Source organism: Vombatus ursinus, unplaced genomic scaffold (genome assembly GCF_900497805.2).
Source record: "Vombatus ursinus unplaced genomic scaffold, bare-nosed wombat genome assembly UNPS02009132.1, whole genome shotgun sequence".
In the NCBI taxonomy this organism is placed as follows: Eukaryota; Metazoa; Chordata; class Mammalia; order Diprotodontia; family Vombatidae; genus Vombatus; species Vombatus ursinus.
In genome coordinates, this window is record NW_020948910.1 from 855717 (window position 1) to 882524 (window position 26808).

General features: G+C 36.1%; 1 protein-coding gene across 1 annotated transcript in view; it reads right to left on the minus strand.

Annotated features, from left to right (window-relative positions):
• The window catches only part of ADGB (androglobin), a 219694-nt gene that overhangs the window by 25547 nt on the left and 167339 nt on the right, over positions 1-26808 (minus strand). The window contains exons 27-30 of the mRNA XM_027850678.1: positions 18384-18571; positions 15229-15413; positions 12501-12700; positions 11389-11500 (exon numbers count right to left, since the gene is read on the minus strand). Coding sequence (XP_027706479.1) covers positions 11389-11500; positions 12501-12700; positions 15229-15413; positions 18384-18571 — 685 coding nt within the window. The remainder of the gene's footprint in view (positions 1-11388; positions 11501-12500; positions 12701-15228; positions 15414-18383; positions 18572-26808) is intronic.

Sequence of the window (26808 nt, forward strand, 5' to 3'; positions counted from 1 at the left end):
TGACTTTAAACAAATTCTAGAGCAGCAGAACCCACAAAAAGATGGAGTAAAACAAATCTCCAGCCCAAGACAATTTGGAAGGTTAGCAAGAAAGGTCTATTGCATCAGTGTGAGAGAGAAGCATAGCAAAGCACAACCTAGGTCTCAGCAAACCTGGAGCAGGCCTCCAAGAGACTGAGTCACTGGCAGCAGTGGCAGTTTCCAGACTTCTCATCCCACAGATGCCAAAGACAACTTAGAAAGTCAGAAGGAAAGGTCTGTCACACCTGGGTGAGAATGGAGCACAGTCCAGCACAGGCTATGCCAGCACAGCCCCAGCCCTAGAAAACCAGGAGCAGGCCTTGGGAGTGAATCAGCAGCACCAGCAGCACTGGCAATGGCAGTAGCAGAGGCAGTTTCCAGAGTTTTGAGCCTTCAGAGAGTAAGGGGTTAGCACAACTAGTAAGAAAGAGATTACAGCAGAGCCAAGATGGTGGAGTAAAAGCAGTGATTTGCTTGAGCTCCCCCCCAAACCCCTCCAAATACCTGTTAAAAAATGACTCTAAACAAATTCTAAAGCAGCAGAACCCACAAAAAGACAGAGTGAAACAAATTTCCCGCCCAAGACAACCTGGATGGTTGATCAGAAAGGTATATTGCACTGGGCTGGGAGAGGAGCGCAGTTCAGCAAGGGTGCGCAAGCTGCAGCAACCCTGGAGCAGGCCTCAGAGGACTGAATCGCAGGCAACTGTGGCGGTTTCCAGACTTCTCAATCCATGAATGCCAAAGACAACTTAGAAGGTCAGTGGGAAAAGTCTGCGACTGCGGTGAGAGAGAAAAGCTAGGTCTCAGCCGCAAGTCCCAAGCACAGCCTGGGGCTATGGTTGCCTCCTGAGCTTCCAGCCCACAGACTGAGGGGGAATCGAATGGCTGATCAGAGGGGATTGCAGGGATCTCTTTGCCAGTACTGAGGGAGGAATCCCTTCCTTTGCCTGTGCTTGGATCTGGGTCACAGTTCTGAGGGGTGGTCCTGGGGCAAGAAGGAATGCTGGTGTGGTAGAGTTTGTAGTGATGGTGGAGAGGAAACACCTCGCCCCTTATCATACCACCTTGAAAGAACTGAAAATTTACAGTTCCCTAGAAGTATCTCTGAAAACAGCTGTACAAACCCCTGAAGCTTGGGATAGTACATTCTCCACATTGGAAGCAGACTCTTACCTTAACAAAGAGTTTAAAACTCATGTAATTGGCTGGGATCATAAGTAAGCAGCGCAAAAAGAGTCAGACTATATTATCTTACTTTGGTGACAAAGAAGATCAAAACATACAACCAGAAAAAGACAACAAAGTCAAAGCTCCTACATCCAAAACCTCCAAGAAAAATATGAATCAGTCTCAGGCCTTGGAAGAGCTCAAAAGGGATTTTGAGAAATAAGTAAGAGAAGTAGAGGAAAAACTGGGAAGAGAAATGAGAGTGATGCAGGAAAATCATGAAAAAAAAAGTCAACAGTTTGCTAAAGGAGACCTAAAAAAAATACTGAAGAAAATAACACTTTAAAAAATAGCCTAACCCAAATGTCAAAAGAGGTCCAAAAAGTCAATGAGGAGAAGAATGCCCTAAAAAGCAAAATTGGTCAAGTGGAAAAGGAAGTCCAAAAGATTAATGAAGAAAATACTTCCTTAAAAAATAGAATAGAGCAATTGGAAGCAAGTGACTTCATGAGAAATCAAAACACTGTAAAACAAATCCAAAAGAATGAAAAACTAGAAAACAATGTGAACTATCTCATTGGAAAAACAACTGACCTGGAAAATAGATCCAGGAGAGAGAATTTAAAAATTATTGGACTATCTGAAAGCCAGGATCAAAAAAAAGAGCTTAGACATCATCTTTCAAGAAATTATCCAGGAAAACTGCCCTGATATTTTAGAACCAGAGGGCAAAATAGAAATGGAAAGAATCCACCAAGCTCCTGAAAGAGATCCCCAAAGAAAAACTCCTAGGAATATTGTAGCCAAATTCCAGAGTTCCCAGTTCAAGGAGAAAATATTACAAGCAGCCAGAAAGAAACAATTCAAGTATTGTGGAAACACAATCAGGATAACACAAGATTTAGCTGCTTCTACATTAAGGGACCGCAAGCATGGAATACAATATTCCAGAGGGCAAAGGAGATAGGCTTACAACCAAAAATCAGCTACCCAGCAAAACTGAGTATAATCCTTCAGGGGAAAAAATGGTCATTCAGTGAAACAGAGGACTTTCAAGCATTCTTGATGAAAAGACCAGAGCTGAATAGAAAATTTGACTTTCCAATACAAGACTCAAGTAGAACATGAAGAGGTAAACAGGAAAGAGAAATCCTAAGAGACTTATTAAGGTTGAGCTGTTTACATTCCTGCATGGAAAGATGATATTTGTAACTCATGAGTCCTTTGTCAGTACTAGGGTAGTTGGAGGGAAAAAATTATATGTACGTATATAGAGATATAGATAGATAGATAGAGGGCACAGGGTGAGTTGAAGATGAAGGGGTCATATCTACAGAATAAAATTAAGGGGTGAGAGAGGAATATACTAGGAGAAGGAGAAAGGGAGAGGTAGAACAGGGTAAATTATCTCACAAAAAAAAAAAACAGAAAAGAAAAGGCTCTTACAGTGGAGGGGAAATGGGGGAAGGTGAGAGGAAATGAATGAATCTTATTCTCATAGGATTTGACTTAAGGAGGGAATAACATACACACTCAATTGGGTATGGAAGTCTGTCTTACCCTACAGGAAAACAGGAGGCGAAGGGGATAAGAGAGTAGGGGGATGATAGAGAGGAGGGCAGATTGGGAAAGGTGGTAATCAGAAGCAAATACTTTTGAGGAGGACAGGGTTAAAAGAATGAGTAGAATAAATGGACGGGCAGGATAGGATTAAGGGAGATAGAGTTAGTTTTTCACAGCATGTCTACTATGGAAGTGTTTTGCATAACTGCACATGTATAACCTATATTGAGTTACTTGCCTTTTCAATGAGGGTGGGTGGGGAGGGAGGAAGGGAGAAAATTTGGAACTCAATGTTTTAAAAACACATGTTTAAAAAAAATGTTTTCACATGCAACTGGGAAATAAGAAATACAGGAAATCTATCCTGCCCTACAGGAAAATAGAAGGGGAAGCGGATAAGAGAAGGGGTTGGAGAGATAGAAGGGAAGACAGACTAAGTGAAGGGGTATTTAGAATGCATGCCATCTTGGGGTGGGGGAGGGGCGAGATGGGGTGAAAATTTGGAACTCATAATCTTGTGGAAGTAAATTTGAAAACTAAAAATAAATGTATTAATAAAAAAAATAAAAAAAGTTAAAAAAAGAAAGAAATTACAGGAGTCTTCTTGCTAGCACTGAGGTAGGCCTCTGTTGTTTTGCCCATACTTGGATCTGGGTCTCAGTCCTGGTTGGCAGTCCCTGAATGAAGAGGAACACTAGCATAGCAGAGCTTGAGGCAGCAGTGGAGCAGGGACCCTCCTCACAGTTCCAGGGCAGAAAAGAGTGTTCACAGATCAGAGCACAGGCCAGGAGAGTAGTAAACATCTGTCCTTAGATCATACCACTTTGGAAGAACTGAAAACTTACAGTTCCCTAGAGGTATCTCTGAAAACAGCTGCACAAAACCCCTGAAGCTTGGGACAGTGTGCCCTCCACCCTGGAAACAGAGCCCTACTTTAACAAAGAGTTAAAAGTTTACTAATAGGCTGGGGAAATGAGCAACAACAGAAAAAAATAAACTCTGACTACTGAAAATTATTATGGTGACAAGGAAGATCAAAACACATACTCAGAAGAAGACAACAAAGTCAAAGTTCATACATCTAAAGCCTCCAAGAAAAATATGAATTGGTCTCAGCATGGAAGAGCTCAAAAAGGATGTTGAATATTAAGTGAGAGATGCAGAGGAAACATTGGGAAGAGAAATGAGAGTAATGTGAGAAAATCATGAAAAATAAGTCTGGACCTTAAAAAATAGACTAGGCTAAATGGTAAAAGAGGTCCAAAAAGTCAATGAGAAAAAGAATGCCTTAAAAAGTAGAACTGGCCAAATGGAAAAGGAGGTCCAAAATTTCACTGAAGAAAATAATTCCTTAAAAATTAGAATGGAGCAAATGGAAGCTAATGACTTTATGAGAAATCAAGAAACAATAACACAAAACCAAAAGAATGAAAAAATATTAGACAATGTGAAATATCACATTAGAAAAACAAATGACCTGGAAAATAGATCCAGGAGAGATAATTTAAAAATCATTGCACTACCTGAAATTCATGTTCAAAAAAAAGAGCCTACACATAATCTTTCAAGAAATTATCAAGGAAAACTGCCCTTATATTCTAGAACCAGAGAGTAAAATAGAAATTGAAAAAAACCACCAGTCACCTCCTGAAAGAAATCCCAAAATGGAAATGGCCAGGAATATTATAGCCAAATTCCATAGTTCCCAGGTCAAGGAGAAAATATTGCAAGCAGCCAGAAAGAAACAATTCAAGAATCAGGGAGCCACAGTCAAGATAACGCAAGAGTTAGCAGCTTCTACATTGCAGAGGGCCAGCTCTGATAAGTCCAGAAAGGGTTAAAGAATTCAGGTCGGTGTTTAACTCCTGCCTCTTCTTACCCTCAAGGGCTCACATTATCAGGATGTTGGCTCACCACTCTCCTATTCATTAAGGGGCTCCTGGAACTGCCCAACCGTGACACAATAAAAGTCTGGCATGAGGGATAACATGCAGCAAACTAGGGAGGACTAGTCACATACTTTGAGATAAGAACCTGAGACAGCCCTGAGAATGATTGTCAAGGCCTGTTAATTGACTGTTAATCTCTATCTTGTAACCATTTGTTTAAAATGATGTAATCCTTTTTTCTTGACACTCCTATTGTACGCTCCTTTGATGTATGTCCTGAAAGCATTTTTTTACCGAGCTCTGAACCTTAAAAGTTATCAGTAACAGTTACAGAATATGCATAGTTTTCCCACACAAGGGATCCTTTGTAGCTCCAAATTTTTTCCTATATATGCTGTGACCCTCAGATGAATAAACGGTTCAGTCTTGGTTGACCCGCCTGGCCCATGTTTCTTCAGTTCACACTCTCCTGTCAGGTATGATTCTTAGTTGCTGGCAACACTACATGAAAAGATCAGAGGGCTTGGAATATGTTCGAGAGAGCAAAGGAGCTAGAATCAACCAAGAATCACCTACCCAGCAAAACTGAGTATAATCCTTCAGAGGAAAAAATGGATATTCAATGAGATAGACTTTTACGCATTCTTGTTGAAAAGACCACAGCTGAATAGAAAATTTGATTTTCAAATACAAGATTCAAGAGAAGCACAAAAAGCTAAACAGGAAAGGGAAAACATACGGGACTTAATAAGTTTAAACGGTTTACATTCCTACATGTGAAGATGATATTTATAATTCATAAGATCTTTCTCATTATTAGGTTAGTTAGGAGTAATATATATAGACAGAGGGCACAGGTGTGAGTTGAATATGAAGGGATGCTATCTAAAAAATAAAATTAAGGGGTAAGAGAGGAATGTACTGGGAGAAAAATAAAGGAAGAGGTAGAATGGGGTAAATTATCTCACATAAAATAGGCAAGAAAAAGCTTTTACAGAGAAGAAGGGGAAAGTGAGGGAGAGTGAGTGAACATTACTCTCATCAGAATTGGCTTGAAGAGGGACTAACATACTCACTCAATTGGGTATAGAAATATATCTTACTCTACAGGAAAGTAGGAGGGGAAGGGGATAAGAGAAAGGGAGGTAAAAGAAGGGAAAGTGGATTGGGGGAGGGGTAGTCAGAAGCAAAACACTTTTTAGGAGATACAGGGTGAAAAAAGACAGAGAATAAAATAAATTGAGGGAGGAATAGGATGAAGAGAAATGCAGTTAGAAATAGTAACTGTGAAAAAAAATTTGAAGCAAGTTTCTCTGATAAAGGCCTCATTTCTCAAACATATAGAGAACTGAGTCAAATGATGAAGTAATCAAAGTTATATATAGCCATATAAAAAAAATACTCTAAGGGGCAGCTAGGTGGCACAGTGGATCGAACTCTGGCCTTGAAGTCAGGAGGACATGAGTTCAAATCCAGTCTCAGACACATGTCACTTACTAGCTGTGTGACCCTGGGCAAGTCACTTAACCCCAATTACCTCACCAAGAAACAAAACAAAACAAAAAAATACTCTAACTCACTATTGATCTGAGAAATGCAAATTAAAACAATTCTGATGCACTACCTCATACCTATTAGATTAGCCAATAGGACAGAAAAGGGAAATGACAAATGTTGGAGGGGATTTGGGAAAAATGAGACTTTAATGCCTGTTGGTGGAGTTGTGAACTGATTCAACCATTCTGTAGAGCAATTTGGAACTATGCCCAAAGGACTATAAAACCATGCATACCCTTTGACCTAGCAATACCACTACTAGGTCTGTAACCCAAAAGAGATAAAAAAAAATCAAAAGGGAAAAAGACCTATATATTTGAGAAATGAGGCCTTTATCAGAGAAACTTGCTTTATTTTTTTTTCATAGTTACTATTGCTAACTGTATTTCCCTCCAACCTATTCCCCTCTCCTGTTTATTATATTATCTCTCTCCTTTCACTTCGTCACTCCTCAAATGGGTTTTGTAGAATTCTGACTATCCCCTCTCCCAATCAGCCCTCCCTTCTATCACTCCCCCTCTTTCTCCTATACTCTTCCCCTCTTACTTTCCTGTAGGGTAAGATAGATTTCTATTGCTCTTGGGAACATAAGAATTTAGCTTATTCAGACCATGCTCAAAGTTTCCCCTTGGAAAATAAGAATTTGGATTTTGTTTCTTTAAAGAATTTTGGCTGTCCTGTATGTATTAAAGTTAACAAGGCACTATCTATAGGACATATTTTATTTAGGTAGAAAAAAAGACATAGAATAAACTTACATCAAAGCCCCTTAAAAGAGAGAAACACTCTTCTCTCCTTTTTCTAGAGACAACCAAGTGACTCTTCTTTCTTAACCTTTAAAAAACTTTGCAAACCTTAAAGCACTATGCTAGCTATCAACAACATAATCCATGGCACATAATTATTGGGGAAATGATAGATCCAGCTTACTCCTTGGTATGCACAGCTCCTGGCTATATAGCCACTTCTTCTTTGTGGCCTTGCAATGGTGTGGCCTGGGAATTTCTCTACAGGTATGAATGAGGCTAGTCAATTTTCTCTTCCATTTTCTCTCATTGAGATTCTTAATCCCTTCCTCATCTCATTTTACCTGTCTCACAGCAGGGACCAGTTCAGACTTATTATTCTTTCATGTTAATTATAATAGCTAATAATACCTAGCCTTAATATACCACTTTAAGGTTTGCAAAGTGTTTTATTAATATTATATTTAATTATCTTCACAACAACCTTGGGAGGTAAATGTTATTATCATCCTCATTTTACAGATGAGGAAATTGAGGCAAACAGAACTTAAGTGATTTATTCTAAGTCCAAGGCTGGATTTGAACCCAGGCCTTCCTGACTCCATGTTCAACATTCTATCTACTACACCACCTAGCTTCCTCCACTTTCTCTGGAGCCATTCTGTAAGCTTTGGTCCCTAGGCACGCATGGTGCCCTGTAGAGGCTACATGTATTCTCACAAATCTTTTTCTAAATCCACACGCATCCCGGTGTCTGTATGTGTGCACTAACTCTTGGTCTTCTCTTTAGAAGGATCTCTGTTGAGTATCTATTGCTCACTTCTAGAATTTCTGGTTTCCTCTACCATGGAGAATCCTCTCCTTTTGGGTCTCAATTTTCTTCTGTATCTGTTTCTAAGTTGAGACCTTATCTTTTTTTTTTAAAAGAGATACCCAGAGCCAGCGCTAGCTCCAACTCATGAATGCAGTCATTCTTAATGTATCAACTCACTGGCCTGTGGTCTAGTTGCAACAAGAAAGCTGTGAATCTGTGAAGAAGAAGCCCTCTTCAGAGGGCTATGAGGAAACAAAAACAAAGAGTATTTGAAATTTGTCCAGGGAACTTAGGCCTCAGCAAGGAAATTCCTACTTTAACCAAGAGATGTTAGAGGATGCGTGCCTGGGCATGTCCGTGACCCAAAGATAAACAATTAAGAGTTACCATCTTCAAGGAACACACATGTGCCTAGATGAGCAGACATACTGGTAGGTGGACTGAGAACTGATTGAATGACTAGACCCAAAGAGTAATCATTAAGGTTTCTGTCTTAGCCTGGAGCGAGATCCACAATGGAATATGCATCACACTGTCCTGACACTGTGCTGTTCCACATTTTAATCTTTTATCATAGAGGACATGCTTATCACATATGCAATTACACAAAGCTGGGAAGTATCTCAAGCATGTTGGACAAGAGTTGGGAGCCAAAAAGATCTTAACAGGCTGAAATACTGGGCCAAACGGAATAAAATTAAATTCAATGAGGATAAATGTAAAGTTCAGTCTTTGGGCTTCAAAACTTAACTTCAAAAATACAAGATTTTTAAAGTTTAGCTTGGAAAGCTTTCTGAGAGCAAAGATCTGGAAGTTTTAGTATGGTGTAAGTTCAATGTGAGTCATTAGTGTGACTGAGGCATGACGTAGCAGTCAAAAAATGTTATAATGACATGCTAGACTTCCTAAGTGTCCAGAAAGTATACAGAAAAGTGTCCAGAAAAAAAGGAAACTATTACAGTACCAGGAAACAGTTCCCCACAGTCCTTTACGTTAATGTGTGAGTGGGATGCTGAAATAGTGAAGCCCCCTCAGGGAAGGATAGGACTTGGCCTTACTGAGACAAGAGTTCCCAGAAACTGCCTTGCTAAAAGAAAACAGAATGTTACTCAAGATAAGGGAGTACATCAGGTGATGTCTCAGAAAGTATCTTGTTTGTCCAGGCTTTCTGGCTCTCCCCTCCTTTTATCTTACTTCCCTGCTGAACCGACTGTTCCTTGTTTTGCGCTTTTTTGCAACCTTGTTGCTGGGGAAACGTTTCCACGATTAGACTGTGAGCGCCGAAGCCTAGCCAATGGGAAGAGGAGCTAGTGGGTGGGTGGGGATTCTGTGTTAGGGTCTATATAAACTGGCTTTGAGCTGCACTCCCTTGCACACCCTGGCTGGAGCCATCTTGAGCGATGCTGGGTGTGTCCTTTCTCAAGAAAGCCAATAAACGAACTATTCTTTTTGCTAATATCTCTGAGTCTCCGATTCATTGGTAAGGGTCTCTGTACCCCACACACGTATGTGTGTGTGTGTGTGTGTGTGTGTGTGTGTGTGTGTGACTTCAGCCTTTTTAATACTGATCCAACTCCAAAAAACACATACAAATACAATATTTTCTACAGTTTCTTTGCACCTCTTTTCCTTTTTAAGATCTATGAGAGCTATACGTAGGGATCATCTTGGGATTCCTACCTAATCAATTCTGCATCCAGGAAAAAGACATATTCTCAGTGTGATCTCTTCAAGAATAAAGAAACATAAAACCTGATTCATCAAGTTTTCATTTTTCAACTGTAGGGCTCCTTTAAAATGCCTGAGGAGACATGGCCCTTATGCTCTACCATTCCATCCTAATAAGCCACTCTAATATGTCTTTATTGTTGAAAAGCTCCTCTACTTCCAAATACATGGTCATTTTTTTACTACTGGCTACACTATCTCTGTCCTGGCCCACCTACAATCATCCTCGACATTCCTGGGTTTCATTTGCAGTTTTGGTTATTTGGGGTTGGCCAGTGATAATTAAATAGGAATTTTTGAAGATTTGCAGCATATGCAAAAAATCTCAGGTAACGTACATAGGTAAAGAACGCAAAAAAAATCTTAGTAAATCATAAATGCATAATGTTGTATATTATTAATCTATTTTATCATTTACTACCACAAATATACACACATAAATTTATTATAAACAGTAAAATTTTGTTAAAAGTTTCAGTGCACTAAATAACTACAGGCTGTGTACTCTCTTGGGAATGCCTCCACTTTGTCTCTCTACCATCCATACTCAATCATGTGAATTTCTCCCATAGTGATCACTATATCCTGTGCTTTCATAGGAGATGGAAATCCATGAAGTAGTTGCTACAGCTATATTGCAGCTTCAAAGACTCTTCCTAGTGTGCAAGATACTAATCTCTCTAATGTAGAAACTGCAACTTTTTTTTGTGGGTACAATGTGTTGTTTTACTTGTTTTGTGTGTTAAATGTTAAATTAATGTGATCAGAATTATTAAAAATAAAGGTTTGGGGTGGGGCCTAGAGTTATTTGCAGTTTTTCACATTTGTTGGGGTCCAGCTCCCTGAACCTCCACGAATGTCAAGTGATGGCTGTTGTTCTGTCTGCTTTCCATGATGTTCTCTCACTTCAAACTCAATTTGGGCTTGGTTTCCACTTTTGCCTACTCCTTCACATTAGGTCTTCAAGTTCCTCTCCATTGCATCCCTATATGTTCTGCTTAATCTCCTGCTGAGGACGTGGAATATATTATCTCCTTCCAGAGCCTTCATCCCAGTTGTAACATTTAGCAATGATGCCCTTGTCTCCTGCCATATCCTGGCAGAACTTTGGGAAAAAAAGTGAGAGTACTGTCTGCCGTTCTTGACCTTGTCCTTGTCCCTTGGCCAAAAGAACTCTTTTTAAGAACTCCTAAAAGCAATACCAAAAAACCCTTCTCTAATAAGTGTTCCTTATTTTTACATGAATGGATCATTAATAAAATGACAAATCTAAATTTACTATTCTGTAGCAACCAAAAAAGAAGACATTTTATTTGGAAAAATTCTGAGAGATAAATAATACTAGGGCTATGCTTGTTAAAACTGCATCCTTCCAAATGTGAAAATAATCTGTTTTTTTTTTGTTCAAAGCTTGGACATTATGGGTGTCTGCATTTGATTTTTAAAGAATAAAACCTATTATTTCTTTGCTCTACAATGTGACGTACACAATATTTTATACATCAAAAAGTCCTCTTTCATGTAGCAATACCTCCACCTGCTGAAATGATAATTTACTGTTACTAGAAATATCCAAATTTTATAAATGAATTGTCATAAATTAAATTTTGTGAAAATCGATTTTCTCTAAATTACTTGAAAATTCTCTAGCAGAATGTAATAAATTATGCTGATTTGACTAGGCAAAGTTAGTTTTCATCTGGGTCTAAAGCGTTCCTCGTATTTTTGGTTCAACAAATCAATTGCAAAAATATTGACACTTTTAAGAATAAAAAAATGAGGAAAACCAAAGAATATATACCATATAAGCAGAAAATAATGTTTGAAATTACATTGAAATTATAAGATAAAATACACAAATATAATGTTCATATAAATGCAAGAATTTAAGGTAACATACCTCTGAGATCATTTTTTTCCAAGTCTTTAAGTGTCTGAACAAATGCCACCTGGCTTTCTGTAAGGGGCCAACTGTTATATAATACTGTAGCTTGTATGATGTACTTATAAGTCTGAAATGAAATGCAGTGTTTAGTGAAGAAGTAATGTGAATATACAGTATATTAAATGCAAAAGTGACTGGCCCTTAAACTGATAACTCAATACCAGTTACCTCAACGTAAAGACAAAATGTTTGGAGTGCACAAAGAATGTTTGGAGTGCACAAAGAATGCATGCTGAGATCATGGTACCTTGGATTCAGAGCTAGAAAGACTCCTGAAAGTCATCTAATTCAATCTCTTCATTTTACAGAGGAGGAAGTTCAATCCTAGAGGTGAAAGGACTTTCACAAGATAAGACAGCTAGAAAGGACAAAGATAGGATTTGAACATAGTCCTCTAACTCCAAATTTATAACTCTGTCCCAATAAATCATATCAGCTATTTGTAGCATTATCACTACTGCATTCTTTCCAGCTGAAAAAAGATCATAAAATTCATTTGTCTTACAAAATAAAAGGCCTCTTCTCACCAAGATTGTATTCTAATATTTTCATAGATCAGTGAAGTCTAAAAATTCATGGTACATAATTCAATTAATCATGAGCTTGAACTTAACTTCTATAGACCTTATTTGCCTAATCTATAAAATAAGGAGACTGGTATTTATGTAATATACCTTTCAATTCTATGATTCTCTAATTTACATTCTTGGTTTTTTTGTTGTTTTTTTTTTTTATACCAGTAAGTATCTCTAAATGTCTGTGTTCAATGATGCATCTGCAGGGAAATTACCAGACTGACTGAATTCCTTCCACTGAAATGATAAACAAAATTATTGTACATCTTTTTTAATCCACAAAAATCAACCATTATTTTATTGTTTATTTGAGGCCTTACTACTATTAAATGGAACACAAACCCAATTAAAACGTTGCTCTGTTTTTAGAATAGAGAATTTTACAATTTCAACAAGTCTTTTTTTTTTAAATCAAGGCTATCTTGAAGAAAGTAAAACAGTTGTTTTTAACTATTACCTGGTAGATACTTCTTTTTAATGTAAATGACTCACCTGTTGGGAAACTTGAGAGTTTCCATCTACATTTGGAAGACTAACAGAATCATCATCAAGAATAGGCTGACCACTTTCAACTATACCAGAAAGTCGTGTCTTATTAACTTTTTGAGCTCCTGCAGCAGCTTTTTTCTTGGTTTGTGGAACATCTGCTTCTTTCTTGGTAGCCATATTATGAGAAAGAACTTGTTTGCTAGCTGATATGGGATAAAATATTCATTCTGAGTTTAATAATGGATAACATGCATTTAATACTGTATTGTCTTTGTTTTGTTGTGTCCTGCCATAACAAGCTTCAAATAGTGACCCCAATTATTTTGTTGCACCGAAATCTGTACACAGTATTACCTGTCATGGTATAAAGAAAAAAAGACTGGACTTGGAAATTAAAGTCCTGGGTTTACATCCCTAGTGGTATGACCTTGGGAAAGTCACTTCATCTATCTAAGCTTGTCTTCTCATCTGCAAAATGGGGAATGGGGAAAATATTTTCATGAAATACTTTGCTGTATCACTATCATTGTAAAGACCAAGTGAGAAAATGTTTTGTAAAATGTTTTGTAAACCTTTAAACACTACAAACATTTCGTATATTGGTAAGTAGATTAGGAATAAAGATATTGTTTTCCTTTTTGGTCTAGATCTCGAACTCAGTTCCACATTAAGGAAAAATTTTAGGGTGATAAACGAGAGTATCTAGGATGTCTTATGCCTGCCAGGGTAATTTGGTATTCCTATATGGACAACAACAGAGCATATGAAAGGAAAAATATAAAATAATATTGAAAAGGCTTAATGCTTAATCATATTTGAATAGTCCAACCACAAATCTCTCCAATTGTTTATGTATCCCTTTATTTCTGTCAAGAAAGTTTTTGCATAAATCTCTGTGTGTGCCTGGGTAGGTCAAATTCCAGTAGTTATTTCAAATGGTATTTATCTTATTATCTTTTCTTCCTGGCTTTTATTAGTATTACATAGCAATGATAATGATTTTTGAAGGTTTTATTTTGTAACCCATTCCCTTCTGATAGCTACTAATTATCTCAATTTCTTTACTGATTCAGTGGTGTTTTCTATGTACATTATAATATCATCTGCAAAGAGTTATACTTCTGCCTTCTCTTTATTTCTATCTTTGATGTTTTATTCTAATCATCATAGTTATCATTTGGGGAACTATTTCAAATAATATTCACAATTATGATTGTTGGGTATTTCCCTTCATCCTGTTCAATTATACTCTTCCTTCTCTTTGTTTCCTGCCCCCACTTTAAAAGTTTTTTTTTTTGCTCGTGACTAATCCTTCCCTTAATCTATCCTGACCTTTTATTCTCACATTTCCTTTGACTCCTTTTCCTCTTGTTTCCTGATTAGGTGAAATGCATTTCTGTATCCAGTTGTGTATGTATGTATATTCTCATCTTTGACCAGTTCAGAGGAGAGTGAGGTTCAAGTGTTGACTACTCTACCCTTTACTCCTTATTGTATAGACTTCTACTTGCACAATTCAGCAAAGGGATGGGGCAAGCTGGAATGCCCTACCAGTCGCCAGACTGCTGCTAAACTGTGCTGCCTAGTTTATGGCCTTGAGAATCCTTGAGTTATATGGTGAAACTACATACAGCTGGGCCAACAGAGGCTGTTTTCTCTTTATGTTCTGCCATGGGGATCTGATAGTGTCTATTTTGCAAATATAGCACAGAAAACCATTGACTGTCTAGCAAGTAATTCAGGGTATCTTAAGACTTATGGATTGGTCTTTTGCTTCAGTTTAGTTACCTTTAAAGGCTATTAGTCTACTAACATTCATATTTTCTAGTCTTCTGTAATACTAATCTGAGCAACGTGATGCCATTAATTAACAACAGTACCTACCTCCCAGGATGGTTATGAGGATTAAATAAGACAATATTTGGAAAGCACTTAGCACAGCATTGGCCATATAGTAAATGCTTAATAAACATTTGTTCCTCTGTTTATCTCCTTTTGCCGGTAAGCTGTATCTTCTAATTACACTTATAACAAGAATATCAATGTTGATATAATTTATCTAGTACTATGTTTACTGATCACTGGACAAGGATCTCACATTTAGAGTGTCAACAGTTAAATTAATATTGATAGAAAGGTGGTCTGAAAACTATCATTCTCTGTCACCTTTGCTACCATTCTACCACCATCACTGCCAAAGTATTTTTTGTTGTTTCTTGGTTTGTCAAGGCCAAAGGATTTAACACCTAGTGTCCAGCATGAGCATCTTGGGAAGACAATGCAGTTCACTATGGAAATGACTTAAAACCTTTGCAGCAAGGGAAAACCTTTCAGAGCTTGTGCATTACTGGCATGGCCTGAAGAACACAAGGCTAGTTCCAGGAGATACTACAATAAAACCTTTTTGAGAAGAACCATTTTACTGCTACACACACACACACACACAGAGCAGCAGCAGCAAAATGGTTTATATATGTATATTTTGTATGGTGTATAAATGTATAGTATGTGTATATACATATATTTTGTATACATATGTATTAATATGATATAATAATGTGTTAAATGATGACTTCATTTGACCATAGCTGTGCTATTTCACACCTTCACACATTTGTCTTTTCATTGTTTTCTCCAAGTAAATGATTTTAAAACTGAGTAAGTAAATGTCTATTCTTTAATTCAAGTATTTTTGAAAGAATTAAAAATTTAATTAAAATAAGTTACTTACATTGAGAGCTTAAAGTTTTTTCATTACTAAGGAAAAAAAATGCAGGAATTATTGCATGGCCTTTTCCAATAGTGCTTACAGCTTCTTCTTCATTTTCCAGGATCTGTAGTTTGACGAAAACATCACTTTTAGAAGTACGTACCTGTACCGTCACAATGAGCCCTTGTACCACTTTTACCGAATACCTATAAAATCAAAATAACAATAATAAAAATAAAAACTCTGTGAACAATTTACTTAATAGTCTTTTCTGTAATCCAAATAAAGACAATTATAAATTTTGTTAGTATAATAGTCTACAAAAAATGCTATTTCATTAAAATCTCTAAATTGTCAAAGTTGTTTTTTTAAGCTAGTAGAATAGGATAAAATTCTATTCATGTCCTTAACTTCTTATTTTTTCAGTTAGATTTATCTAGTTCTGAGAGGGGAAAATTGATGACTCCCCCTAACCCCCATAGAGTTTTACTGTGTATTTTCTCTTGTAATTCATTTAACTTTTCCTTTAAGAATTTGAATGCTATGCTGTTTGGTGCATATATGTTTAGTGTTGTTATTACTTCATCGTCTACAGTACCTTCTCTTGAGTCTTGTATTTGAAAATCAAATTTTCTGTTCAGCTCTGGTCATTTCATCAGGAATGCTTTAAAGTCCTCCGTTTAATTGAATATCTATTTTCCCCCTGAAGGATTATACTTAGTTTCACGAAGTATAATTCTTTGGTGATTCTTGGTTGTAATCCTAGCTCCTTTGCCTTCAGGAATGTAGAGGCTGCTAAATCCTGTGTAATCCTTATTGTGCCTCCATGATATTTGAATTCTTTCTTTCTGGCTGCTTTCAGACTTTTTTTCCTTGACCTGGGAGCTCTGGAATTTAGCTATAATATTCCTGGGAGTTTTCATTTTGGGATCTCTTTCAGAAAGTAATTGGTGGGCTCCTTCAATTTCTACTCTACTCTCTGGTTCTAGGAATACCAGGGTAATTTTCTTTGATGATTTTTTGAAATATGTTCTCTGGGCTCTTTTTTTAATCATGGCTTTCAGGTAGTCTAATAATTCTTAAATTATCTCTCTTCAATCTATTCTCCAGGTCAGTTTTTTTTCAATGAGGTATTTCACATTTTCTTCTATTTTTCCATTCTTTTGATTTTGTTTTATTGTTTCTTAATATCTCATGGAGTCATTAGCTTCCACTTGATGAATTCTAATTTTTAATGGATTATTTTCTTCAATGAGCTTTGGTACCTCCTTTTCCATTTATCAATTTTTTCTCTACAACGCTTATTTGGTTTTTTTAGCTCTTCCACGAATTCTTGTTGGACTTGTGTCCGATTCACGTACTTTTCATCTGAGGCATTGCTTGTAGGTTTTAGACATCGTTGTCATCTTCTAAGTTTGTGTCTTGATCATTCCTTTCAACACCACAGTTGTTCCTTGTGATCAGTGTTCATTTTTGTGGTTTGCTCATTTTTCCAGCCTATTTCTCAACATTTTACTTTAGTTTAAAGCTGGCCTCTGTTCTTTGGTTTGGGGTAGAGAACTGTTGCAACCTTCTGGTTTTGTTTTGTTTTGTTTTTTTGCTCTGTTCTTTTCAGTGCTAATTCTGTGTTTGGAAGTTTTCAGTGCTTCTAAGATGGTAGGATACAGGGAGAGGTATGGCGACTGATCTCCCGGTCTGTGCTCTGGTCTTTACCCAGGAAAGGCTCCTGCTTCCTTGTGACCACAAGTAATGTTGCTTCTCAGGGCTCTGCTCCCTCATGATGGATAGCACACTTCGCCACCTTTGAGCTGTAATCTGTAAGTTGGAACAGCCATTATGCCTATAGGCAATGAAGTCACCAAAGAGCATCCAGTCCTGAGCCGGGGCTAATACCAGGGTTCTCTGTAATCTCTTTCTCACCAGTTGCCTAATCCCCTCACTGTTTCTAGTTGGACAGCCCCTGAAGCTGCTGCTGCCTTTGTTGCCACCACCAAGTCCCACCATTTGGGCTGCACCCACACGGGCTCCAGGTGAGGCCCCACTCCAACGTCACAGAGCCCTCCTTTCAACCTCCTAGGTTGTCTTGGGCTGGAAGAACATCTTACCCTGCCCATTTGTTGGCTATGCCACTTCAGAATTCAATTTGAAGGGTTATTTTAAAGTTATTTTGAAGGGTGTGTTGGGAGAGGTCAGCTTGAGTATTTCTGCTACTCTATCATCGTGGCTCTGCCCCACTCCCTACCTCTTTTTAGCAGTTTTATGTAACCTACCCTCCCAGCCATCTCAAAGCTGCTATATCTCCCCATGCTCCAGTCCCAGTATTGACATATTTTTGGAAATGAAAAATATTTTTCCTTTATTAAAATGGCTGGGAATACCTGGATTGGCATTTTTCTTTTAAATATATACATTATTTGGATAAATGTTAGTCATATCAAATATAGATACACTCCCCAAAATTTTGTGGTAATTTTAGACATTAAAGATTTTTATCTTGAGATTTGATAGTATATGCACCTTTACCCTAGGTAATATAAATATCTTTGGTGCAATCAAAGACAAATATATCACATTTGGAATTTTTCTTTCTTTTTTACTTTGCTTTTGTTATGAATAATTAATTGTATAATTATATCTATTCAATTAAACAAATTAAAAAGAATTTATTCAAAAATACTATAAATAAGTCAGTCACTCTAGATAACATATTCTCCCCTTCAAAATCTCATTTTTCATCTTAAGATTTTCCCAAATATCCATTACTATTAACCCTCCAATTTATGATTTTAGGAAGACCTATGCCCAACTTATTTAGACATATGTTGAATCAATATCTTGTACCTCAGTATGACAATCATTGTGGATACACTATCTCTTATTTAAAAGGTTTTTCTCTATCAAATTAAATGTTTCTGTTTGAATTTTTTTTAATTTGAGCTTCCAGTTGATTCATAGTGACTATAAAGTCAGATTACGTAAGCATATTGGCTGCTTTAGATACTGATACCTTACTGGAAGGAAACAGGAATTAATTAAATACCTACCAAGTGCCAGACACTGTACTAAATGCTTTACAAATATTTTCTCATTTGGTCCTCACAAAAACCTTGTGATGGTTTTATATATGAATGAACTTAAAATATTAAAATATTTCCCCTTTTGAAATAAACATATACCTGAACATAATCTGCTTGTCATTAGGAATATAATAGTCTTTAATTTCCCTCATGGAAAATAAACTGCATGCAGTCTCTCGACCAAGATAAGGCAGGGGACTAAAAGAACCAATGATACGGAGTCTCCATTTTCCAGCTGTTACATAAAAATCACTCGTATAGGCTTCTGCCACAAATGAGTATCCCTTCTAAAAAAAATGAAAACAAGTCCATTTTAAAATCACAATCACTACAAAGGAAAAAGTAACATTGTCATGGCTCGAAGGAAAAAATACTCTAACTGACATACTGGAGGTAGCCTTACAGAGTGCAAGGTTAGATGTATTTGTAGGTCCTGATGGCTTCTCCTCGTCTGGAGAAGCAGCATATTCCCAGTGGACCCTGTCCCCACTTGATCCTCATACACCAACCAACCTGCTGGGGGCCTGATGTCTGTTCATCCCTAAATGCTGAATAACATCATAGGGAAAGAATGCCCTTTCGGGTAGTTGCTGTAATCAAGTCCCCTCTATCCTACTTACATCTGAATTTCTGCCTCAAAATTACCTATTAAAAAATTTAAGTAGAAAAAAATAGCATCTACATGATGATATCTGTATTTGGAGTCAGAGGAAGGATGAAATCCTGGAAGTTACTTTAACTTTCTTGCCTCAGTTGCTTCAATTGTTAAATGATGGAATTGTACTAGATTATTTTTAAATTTATATTGCAGTATTAAAATCTGTAACATATGAATCCATGATTTTGTATTTCAAATTCAAAATTAGAAACACTGACCTGTTTGTGAATAACAGCTCAGTAAAAAAAGACTGCAATGCAAAACAATCAATCCATCAACAAGTGTTCGTTTATTAAGTAGACTCTTTGTCAGACATTGTGCTAAGCACTGGGATATGAATATAAAAAATAAAACTGTCCCGACTTTCAAGGAATTTAACTCTCTCTGAAGGGAGAAAAGACACATATATAAAAGTATATACAAAAAATACAAAATAAATACAACATAGTTAAATTAAACATAGCTATGGAGAGAGGGCGCTGGTACTTGGGGGAATCATGAAAGGATTCATGGAGAAGGTGGTACTTGAACTGGCTCTTAAATAAAGTGAGGAATTGTATAAAGTGGGAATCAGGAGGATATGTGGATTAAGAGTATGAGGCTGAATCAGAGATTCCAATATAGGAATTCTATCTCAAGGAAGACTGATAAGAAGAAAGACTCCATAGATATCAATATATTTTGTTGTTGTTATTGAGTTGTTTCAGTCATGTCCAAATCTTCGTGACCCCAGTTTTAGTCTTCTTGGCAAAGACACTGGAGTGGTTTGCTATTTCCTTTTTCAGCTCCTTTTACTGATGAGAAAACTGAGGCAAATAGGATTAAGTGAGATGCTTATACATGGTCATACAACTACTAAGTGTCTGAGGCCAAATTTGAACTCAGGAAGATAGTCTTCCTGACTTCAGGACTGGTATTCTATCCACTGTGCCACCTAGCTGCCCATCAATATATTTATAGCAGAATAAAATACCAGTAAGGAGATTACAGCAATAGACTATAAAGATCATACAGTATGATTTGGATGAATTTAGACCAGGATTGGTTCAATACTAAGAAAAACTATAAACATAATTGATCATATTAATAACAAAGACAACAAATTCATATGGTTATTTCAATAGATACAGACAAAATACCACACCTTTTCCTATGAAAAATACTAGAAAGTATAGGAATAAAAAGAACTTTCCTTACTATCTTATATAGTATCTATCTAAAACCAAGAGCAAGCAATATCTGTAATGAAGATAAGCTAGTAGCCTTCCCAATAAAATCTGGGGTGAAATAAGCATGTCCATTAACATGTACTAGAAATGCTTGTACTAGAAATGCTAGCTATAGCAAAAAGACAAGGAAAAGAAATTGAAGAAATAAGTATAGACAAAGAGGGGGGAAAACTGTCACTTTTTACAGATGATATTATGGTTTATTTAGAGAACAATAGATAGCTAAATAATTAATTAAAAAATTAACAACTTTAGGAAAGTTGAAGTATAAAATAAACCCATCAATATAATCAATATTTCTATATGTTACCAACAAAACCTAGCAGGAAGAGCTAGAAAGAGAAATTCCATTTAAAATAACTACAGAAAGTATAGAATACTTTCACCTGCCAAGCTATACAGGAAAACTTTATGAACACAATTATATTCACACAAATAAACACTATAAATAATGTAAAAAACTGGAGAAATATCAATTGCCCACAGGTAAATGAAGCCAATACACTAAAACTGATGATATTACCTAGAATAATTAACTTATTCAGTACCATACCAATCAAATTACTAAAAAAAATTTACTTTATGGAGGTAGAAAAAAATCATAACAAAATTCAGTTAAAGGAATAAAAGGTCAAAACACAAGAACTAGGGCTAACAGTACCAGATCTCAAGCTACATGACATAGCTATAATTATAAAAACAAACTGGTACTTGGTAAGAAATAGAGTGTAGTTGATCATGGCACAGGTTAGGTATATAAGATATAGAAGGAAATGAGAAGTTATCTAATGATTGATAAACCCAAAGATCCTAGCTATTGGTATAAAAACTACTATATGATAAATATTGCTGAGAAAACTAGAAAGTAGTCTGGCAAAAACTAGGCATAGATCAACATCTCATACCATATACCAAGGTAAGCACAAAATGGGTACGTAATTTAGACATAAAGGGTAAACAAATTAGTGGAACATGTAAGAAATTATCTGTCAAATTTGTGGATAGGGGATAAGTTCATTATCAAACAAAAGACAGACAAGTTTACAAGAGGTAAAACAGATTATTTTGATTATATAAAATTAAAACATTTTTAATTTTATGCAATAAAAATCAATGTAGTTAAAATTAGAAGAAAAGCAGGGAACTTGGAAAAATCTTTGCAGCAAGATTCTCTGATAAAGGTCTCACTTCTAAGATACATAGGGAACTGAATCAAATTTACCAGAAGAACTATTCTCTTACTGATAAAAGGATATGAATAGACAGTTTTCAGAAGAAGAAATTCAAGATATCAATAGCCATATGAAAAGTGCTTTAAATCTCTAATTGGAGAAATGCAAATTAAAATAACTCTGAGGTATCACCTCACACCTATCAGATAGACAAAGTTGACAAAAAAGGCAAATACCAATTGCTAGGAGGATTGTGGAAAAACAGGCACAATAATGCACTGTTGGAAGAGTTATATCAGAAAAGCTATTAATCTGTGCACATTTTTTGATCCCATGATACCACTACTATGGCTACAGCCCAAAGAGATCAAAGAAAGAAGAAAAGGACCCATATGTGCAAAAATAATTATGACAGCTCTTTTTGTAGTGGCAAAGAATTAGAAACTGAGGTTATGCCCATCAATGGCATTTGAATGCAATAAAATACCATTTTGCTCAAAGAAATTATGAAGAGGATATTTTCAGAAAAACCTAGGAAGACCTTTATGAACTGACACAAAGTGGCTAGTAGAACCAGGAGAACAATTGATACAGTAATAGCAGTATTGAAAAGATAACCAACTTTGAAAGGCTTAGTAACTCTAATCAATACAATGAGCAAACATAATTTTAAAGGATTTATAATGATGAAATATGATACCCCTTCCAGATAAAAAACTTTATGACCTCAAAGACTAAAGAATATTTTCTTCTCTTTTTTTTCTTGAACATGACTAATGCCAAAATTTGTTTTGTATGCCTATACATGTTTATGATGAGTTTTGATTTTCTTGGTTTCTCAATGGGTAGGACAAGCAGAGACATAAGTAGAGAAAGCAGATAATTCAAAACTGAAAATGTAATGGCATATTACTGTACGGTAAGAAACGATGAATTCATGTCCTTCCTGAGTTTAAATCTGGCCTCACACTCTAGCGGTGTGATTCCAGGCAGGTCACTTAACCCTATTTGTCTTGGTTTCCTCATCTATAAAATGAGGTGAGCTGGAGAAGGAAGTGGCAAACCACTCCAGTTTCTTAGCTAAGATCCCAAATAGGGTCACAAAGAATTAGACCTCACTGAAATGTCTGAAAAACAACAAGAAACGATAACTGTGATGATTGCAAAGAAGCATGGAAAGATCTACTTGAACTGATGTAGAGCGAAGTAAGCAGAGCCAAGAAAAAAATATACACAGTAATTTACAACAATGTAAATGGAAAGAACAATAACACACCCAAAAATCAAAAACGAATATAACACAATTAGAAAGATCAAGCACGACTCAAATGAATAAATATCAGAGAACCCTTTTCCCCACCTTTACAGAGGTAGGAGATTCACAGATGTGGCACATGCACATGTTTTCAGACTGTTTCAATGTATTGGTTACTTGTGTTGATTTTCTTACATGATTTATAAGACTTATTTCAACATATGCTTGGTGAAATACCAAATAATTTGGTATAAAATCTCTTCTTTTAGTTTTATGTATGGTGGGGAAGATAAGAAGGTGGTAGACTTCAAATTATCTTTCATTATTGACATATATATTCTTGTATTCTAAATTGTATTATTCTTGTATTCTAAATTTATGTTTTGAACTATGTTTTGAACACCCCATCCCACCAACTCAAGTTGAAAAAAAGAAAAACAAAATTCTCACAACAGATATGCATAGTCAAACAAAGCATCTTATCTATCCATCAAGAGGTGAGTTGCATGGTTCATCATTAATCCCCTGAAATCATGATTGTCACTCATTTTCCTAATTGTGCATTGGCCTCTACATCTGTATCTCTCATTCAATAGTTTCAAAGTAGGTTTCCTATTTTGTATTTTAGCTGATTAATTCTGGAACATTAGTGCCCTCAAGGTTAATGCCAAAGCTAAATTTGGTATGGTAATTAACAAACATAGACCGACATAATTAGGTTGAATTGGTTTGTGAGTGTTTTCATATCTTCCTTTCTTGGTAGATTTCATTGTGTTTATGCAATATTAGGATGAATAAAAATTCATCTCATTGTTTATCTTTTCCACACTGGACCCTGAAATATGATGTTCCCAAGAAACTGAGTAATGAAATAGCTCAGAGGTTTCCAAATAAAGTATACATCATATTTCATGTACCTAAATATCTGGCAAAAGTTGGGTACAGAATGCTTTTTTCTTTTGCTTACATTCCACATATATTTGCAGCCTTAAGCTCTCTTCCTTTCCTTCCATAATTTTCTATAACCTTGAAATTCTTTCCTTCCTCCTCTTCTATGACACTGCATTCTTCTCATTTGTATCTTGCCTCCCTCACTGCTTCCAGTCCTAATATTCTATATTTATACAAACCTTTTCTGGATTTGCCCCTTTTCCTCTCTGCCACCAGACTCCTGCTGTTCCCTCTTAGGACAGTACCACATTACTATTATCCATCCTGCCTGCCAGACAAATCTTCCTAAGACATATATGATTCCTTTGCTTATGACACTGGGATTCTAAACTCACCCAAACATTCCAAAATCATCAAGGTCAAATTTCTCCTGCCTGGTTCTCAAGGTTCTTCATAACCTTCTTCTACTCTTGATATATCACTTTACTCTTGGTCTTATGTATGTGCCCAAACATAGTCCTTTTGTTCTGGTTAGGCTGGTCCCATGAAGATGGCATTATTTCTAGCTTCGTACCTCTCTTCATGCACTGCCCCACCCCCATGTTAATATGCTCTTCTCTCTTTACTTCTTCGCTCTGTCTATTCAAATACTAGCCACCATCAATTTCCAACTTCGCTGTGATGTCTTCCCCCATTATTCTAGTCCAAAATGATCTCTTCTAGCTCTGGACTTTTATAGCACTTATGACTTATACCACTCTATTTACTATTTTATTATGTGATGAATAGGTCAGTAGTTACTGATGTTATCTACTTTTTCCAGTATTTAATTAGGTCTGAGATTTTTTTTTCAATTTTTTATAGTTTCTTCACCTCTTTAGGGTACCTTGTACATCAATATTTCAGTTTCCTCACAATTATATCTTCCCCAACATGAGCCTTCTCTATATACACTTATGCTTATCTGGCAGGTTTTTGCTCATTTTGTTCTCTTTACTGCCACTTTTTTCCTACTCTAAAACATATCCAGGACTAAACTATTAGGAATTGAGTATGGTGGCTCCATTGCCCTTGATGAAGAAAACATTTCATTATGACTTACAAATCTTTTCCATTTTTTATTTTGTTTGCTTTCCTCCTTTCATTTTCATCATTAAGTGTCATTGGGATGATTTTGATGTCTTGCCAAACTTTTTTTTAAAAAAAAATTTATAGATTTTTCTGATTTTTTTTAACATCATCACAGTTATTCACATTATTTTCCTTCCCACTTCCAAAGAGCTATCCCTATAAAAATTGTATTTTTAAAGAGGAAAATGTTCAGTGTGTAACAACCATGGACATCCAACTTCCACAAAAGGGTGATTTTGAGGTGTCCTGTCATATCTCTTCATTTAAGTCAGCTTGATCTTTCTAATTTTTTTTGCATTCACTTTTGATTTTTTTATCTGTGGTTGTTCTTTCCATTTACAATGTTGTAGTCATTGTGTATATTGTTTTCTTGGCTCTGTTTACTTCAGCTTGCCTCCATTCATATAGATATTTCCATGTGTCTTTGGATTCACCAAATAAACACAGAGAACTGATTAAGGGATCATATCAATACCAAACATTTTCCTGTCAGTTAAAATTATAATTTACTTCATTTTTTATTGTTATTTGGGTATCACCACATCCAACACCTGCCAATTCTCTTTCTCAAAGAAAATATTCAGGACATTAAAGCAAAAAGCTTCTACGAGTCTTTGTCCAGTTTCATTCATTCTTCCTGATGCATGGTTTCCCATATATTTTTCCCACCTTTGTCCTTTTCCGTATTTGCACTGAAGTCATCAATTATCTGAGTATATTTGGGGTTGTTGTTGTTCAGTCATTTCAGCTGTATCCAACTCTTCATGACCATCTTTGGGGTTTTCTTGGCAAAGATACTGGAGCGGTTTGCGATTTGCTTCTCCACATCATTTTACAGGTGAGGAAACTAAGACAAACAGGGTTAAGTGATTTGCCCAAGATCACAGACCTAAGTAAGTGTCTGAGGCTGGAATCTTGCTGACTACAGGCCTGGTGCTCTATCCACTGTGCCACCTAGCTGCCTGCTTTAATTTGGGAGGTTCTCATCAGATTCTTAATTGAAAATATAGTTGGAGCACACAGTAGATAATTAATAAATGTTTGCTGAATTGAATTTAGGTATCCAGACTCCATTTCTTGGTTTGATAAACCCTAAAGTTCATGTGAATCAGTTTGTTCTCCTCCATCCCCCTACGCTGACTTTGAGAACTTTTTGTTTAAAAGTGTGCCACTAAGGTTAGCTACTCAATAAGATTTTCCAACCTTACCCCAATAGCTTTTCAATTTATTCTTTTTGAAAGTAAATTTTTTTCCTTTATATTCACCCCTTTCCCCTAAGTTGTTTCACTATAACTCCACATCCTTCCTAATCCCTCTTTTCTAGATACAACCTCTGCATTTCTGTTTTGCTTTCCATATTATAGTCCCTTGACCCATCCTTCCTTCCTAAATTAACTTGCTCTATTGTCCATATGAAAAGGTCCAGAACATAAAATCAAAATAATGCTGTTAACACAGAAAGACCATCCCACAACAAAGCATCAGCTAAGTATATGAGTGTGTATATACATACATACATATGCATATATACATATATATGCATATATATTTATATGTGTGTATATATACATATAGCTTTTAGGTGGGGATCATAGAGATGTATATTATCTATTAATAAGTACTCAAATCTCTGACAATTGACATTTGAGAGTTTTTCTTCGATATACTTACATATGTTTCTTATACATATACATATTTCTTATACACACATTTGATTCATTTATATTATGTACATATACATATATACCTCCACATTTGTATACTTGTCTCCACATTCAAATGGCAGCTACTTGCAAGTAAGGATGTTTTCATTTTTTGTACTTGTAACCCCAGAACCTAGCCCAATTCCTGGCACAGAGTAGGTACTTAGTAAATTGATATTTGTTGATTGATTGATTAGTTTACTCTCTGTTTGAAGTTATCTGACTCATGAGAAATTGATCACTATGACTTTGTGTCAAGCTCTGACCAGGTGAACTAACCAATACAGACTAAACTAAATAAATCAAATGCAGATATGAATGTTTTAGATGTTAAATATGGTAAACAATACTGTTAATAGCTTCATCCAGTCATGACAGCTACTTGTGCTGCAAAAGTACTGAAGTCAGCTCTGAAGATACACTGCTGTAAACTAAAGTCTAAACCAGACAAAATGCTATTTGAAGTGGCAAAATTCAAGAGGCAA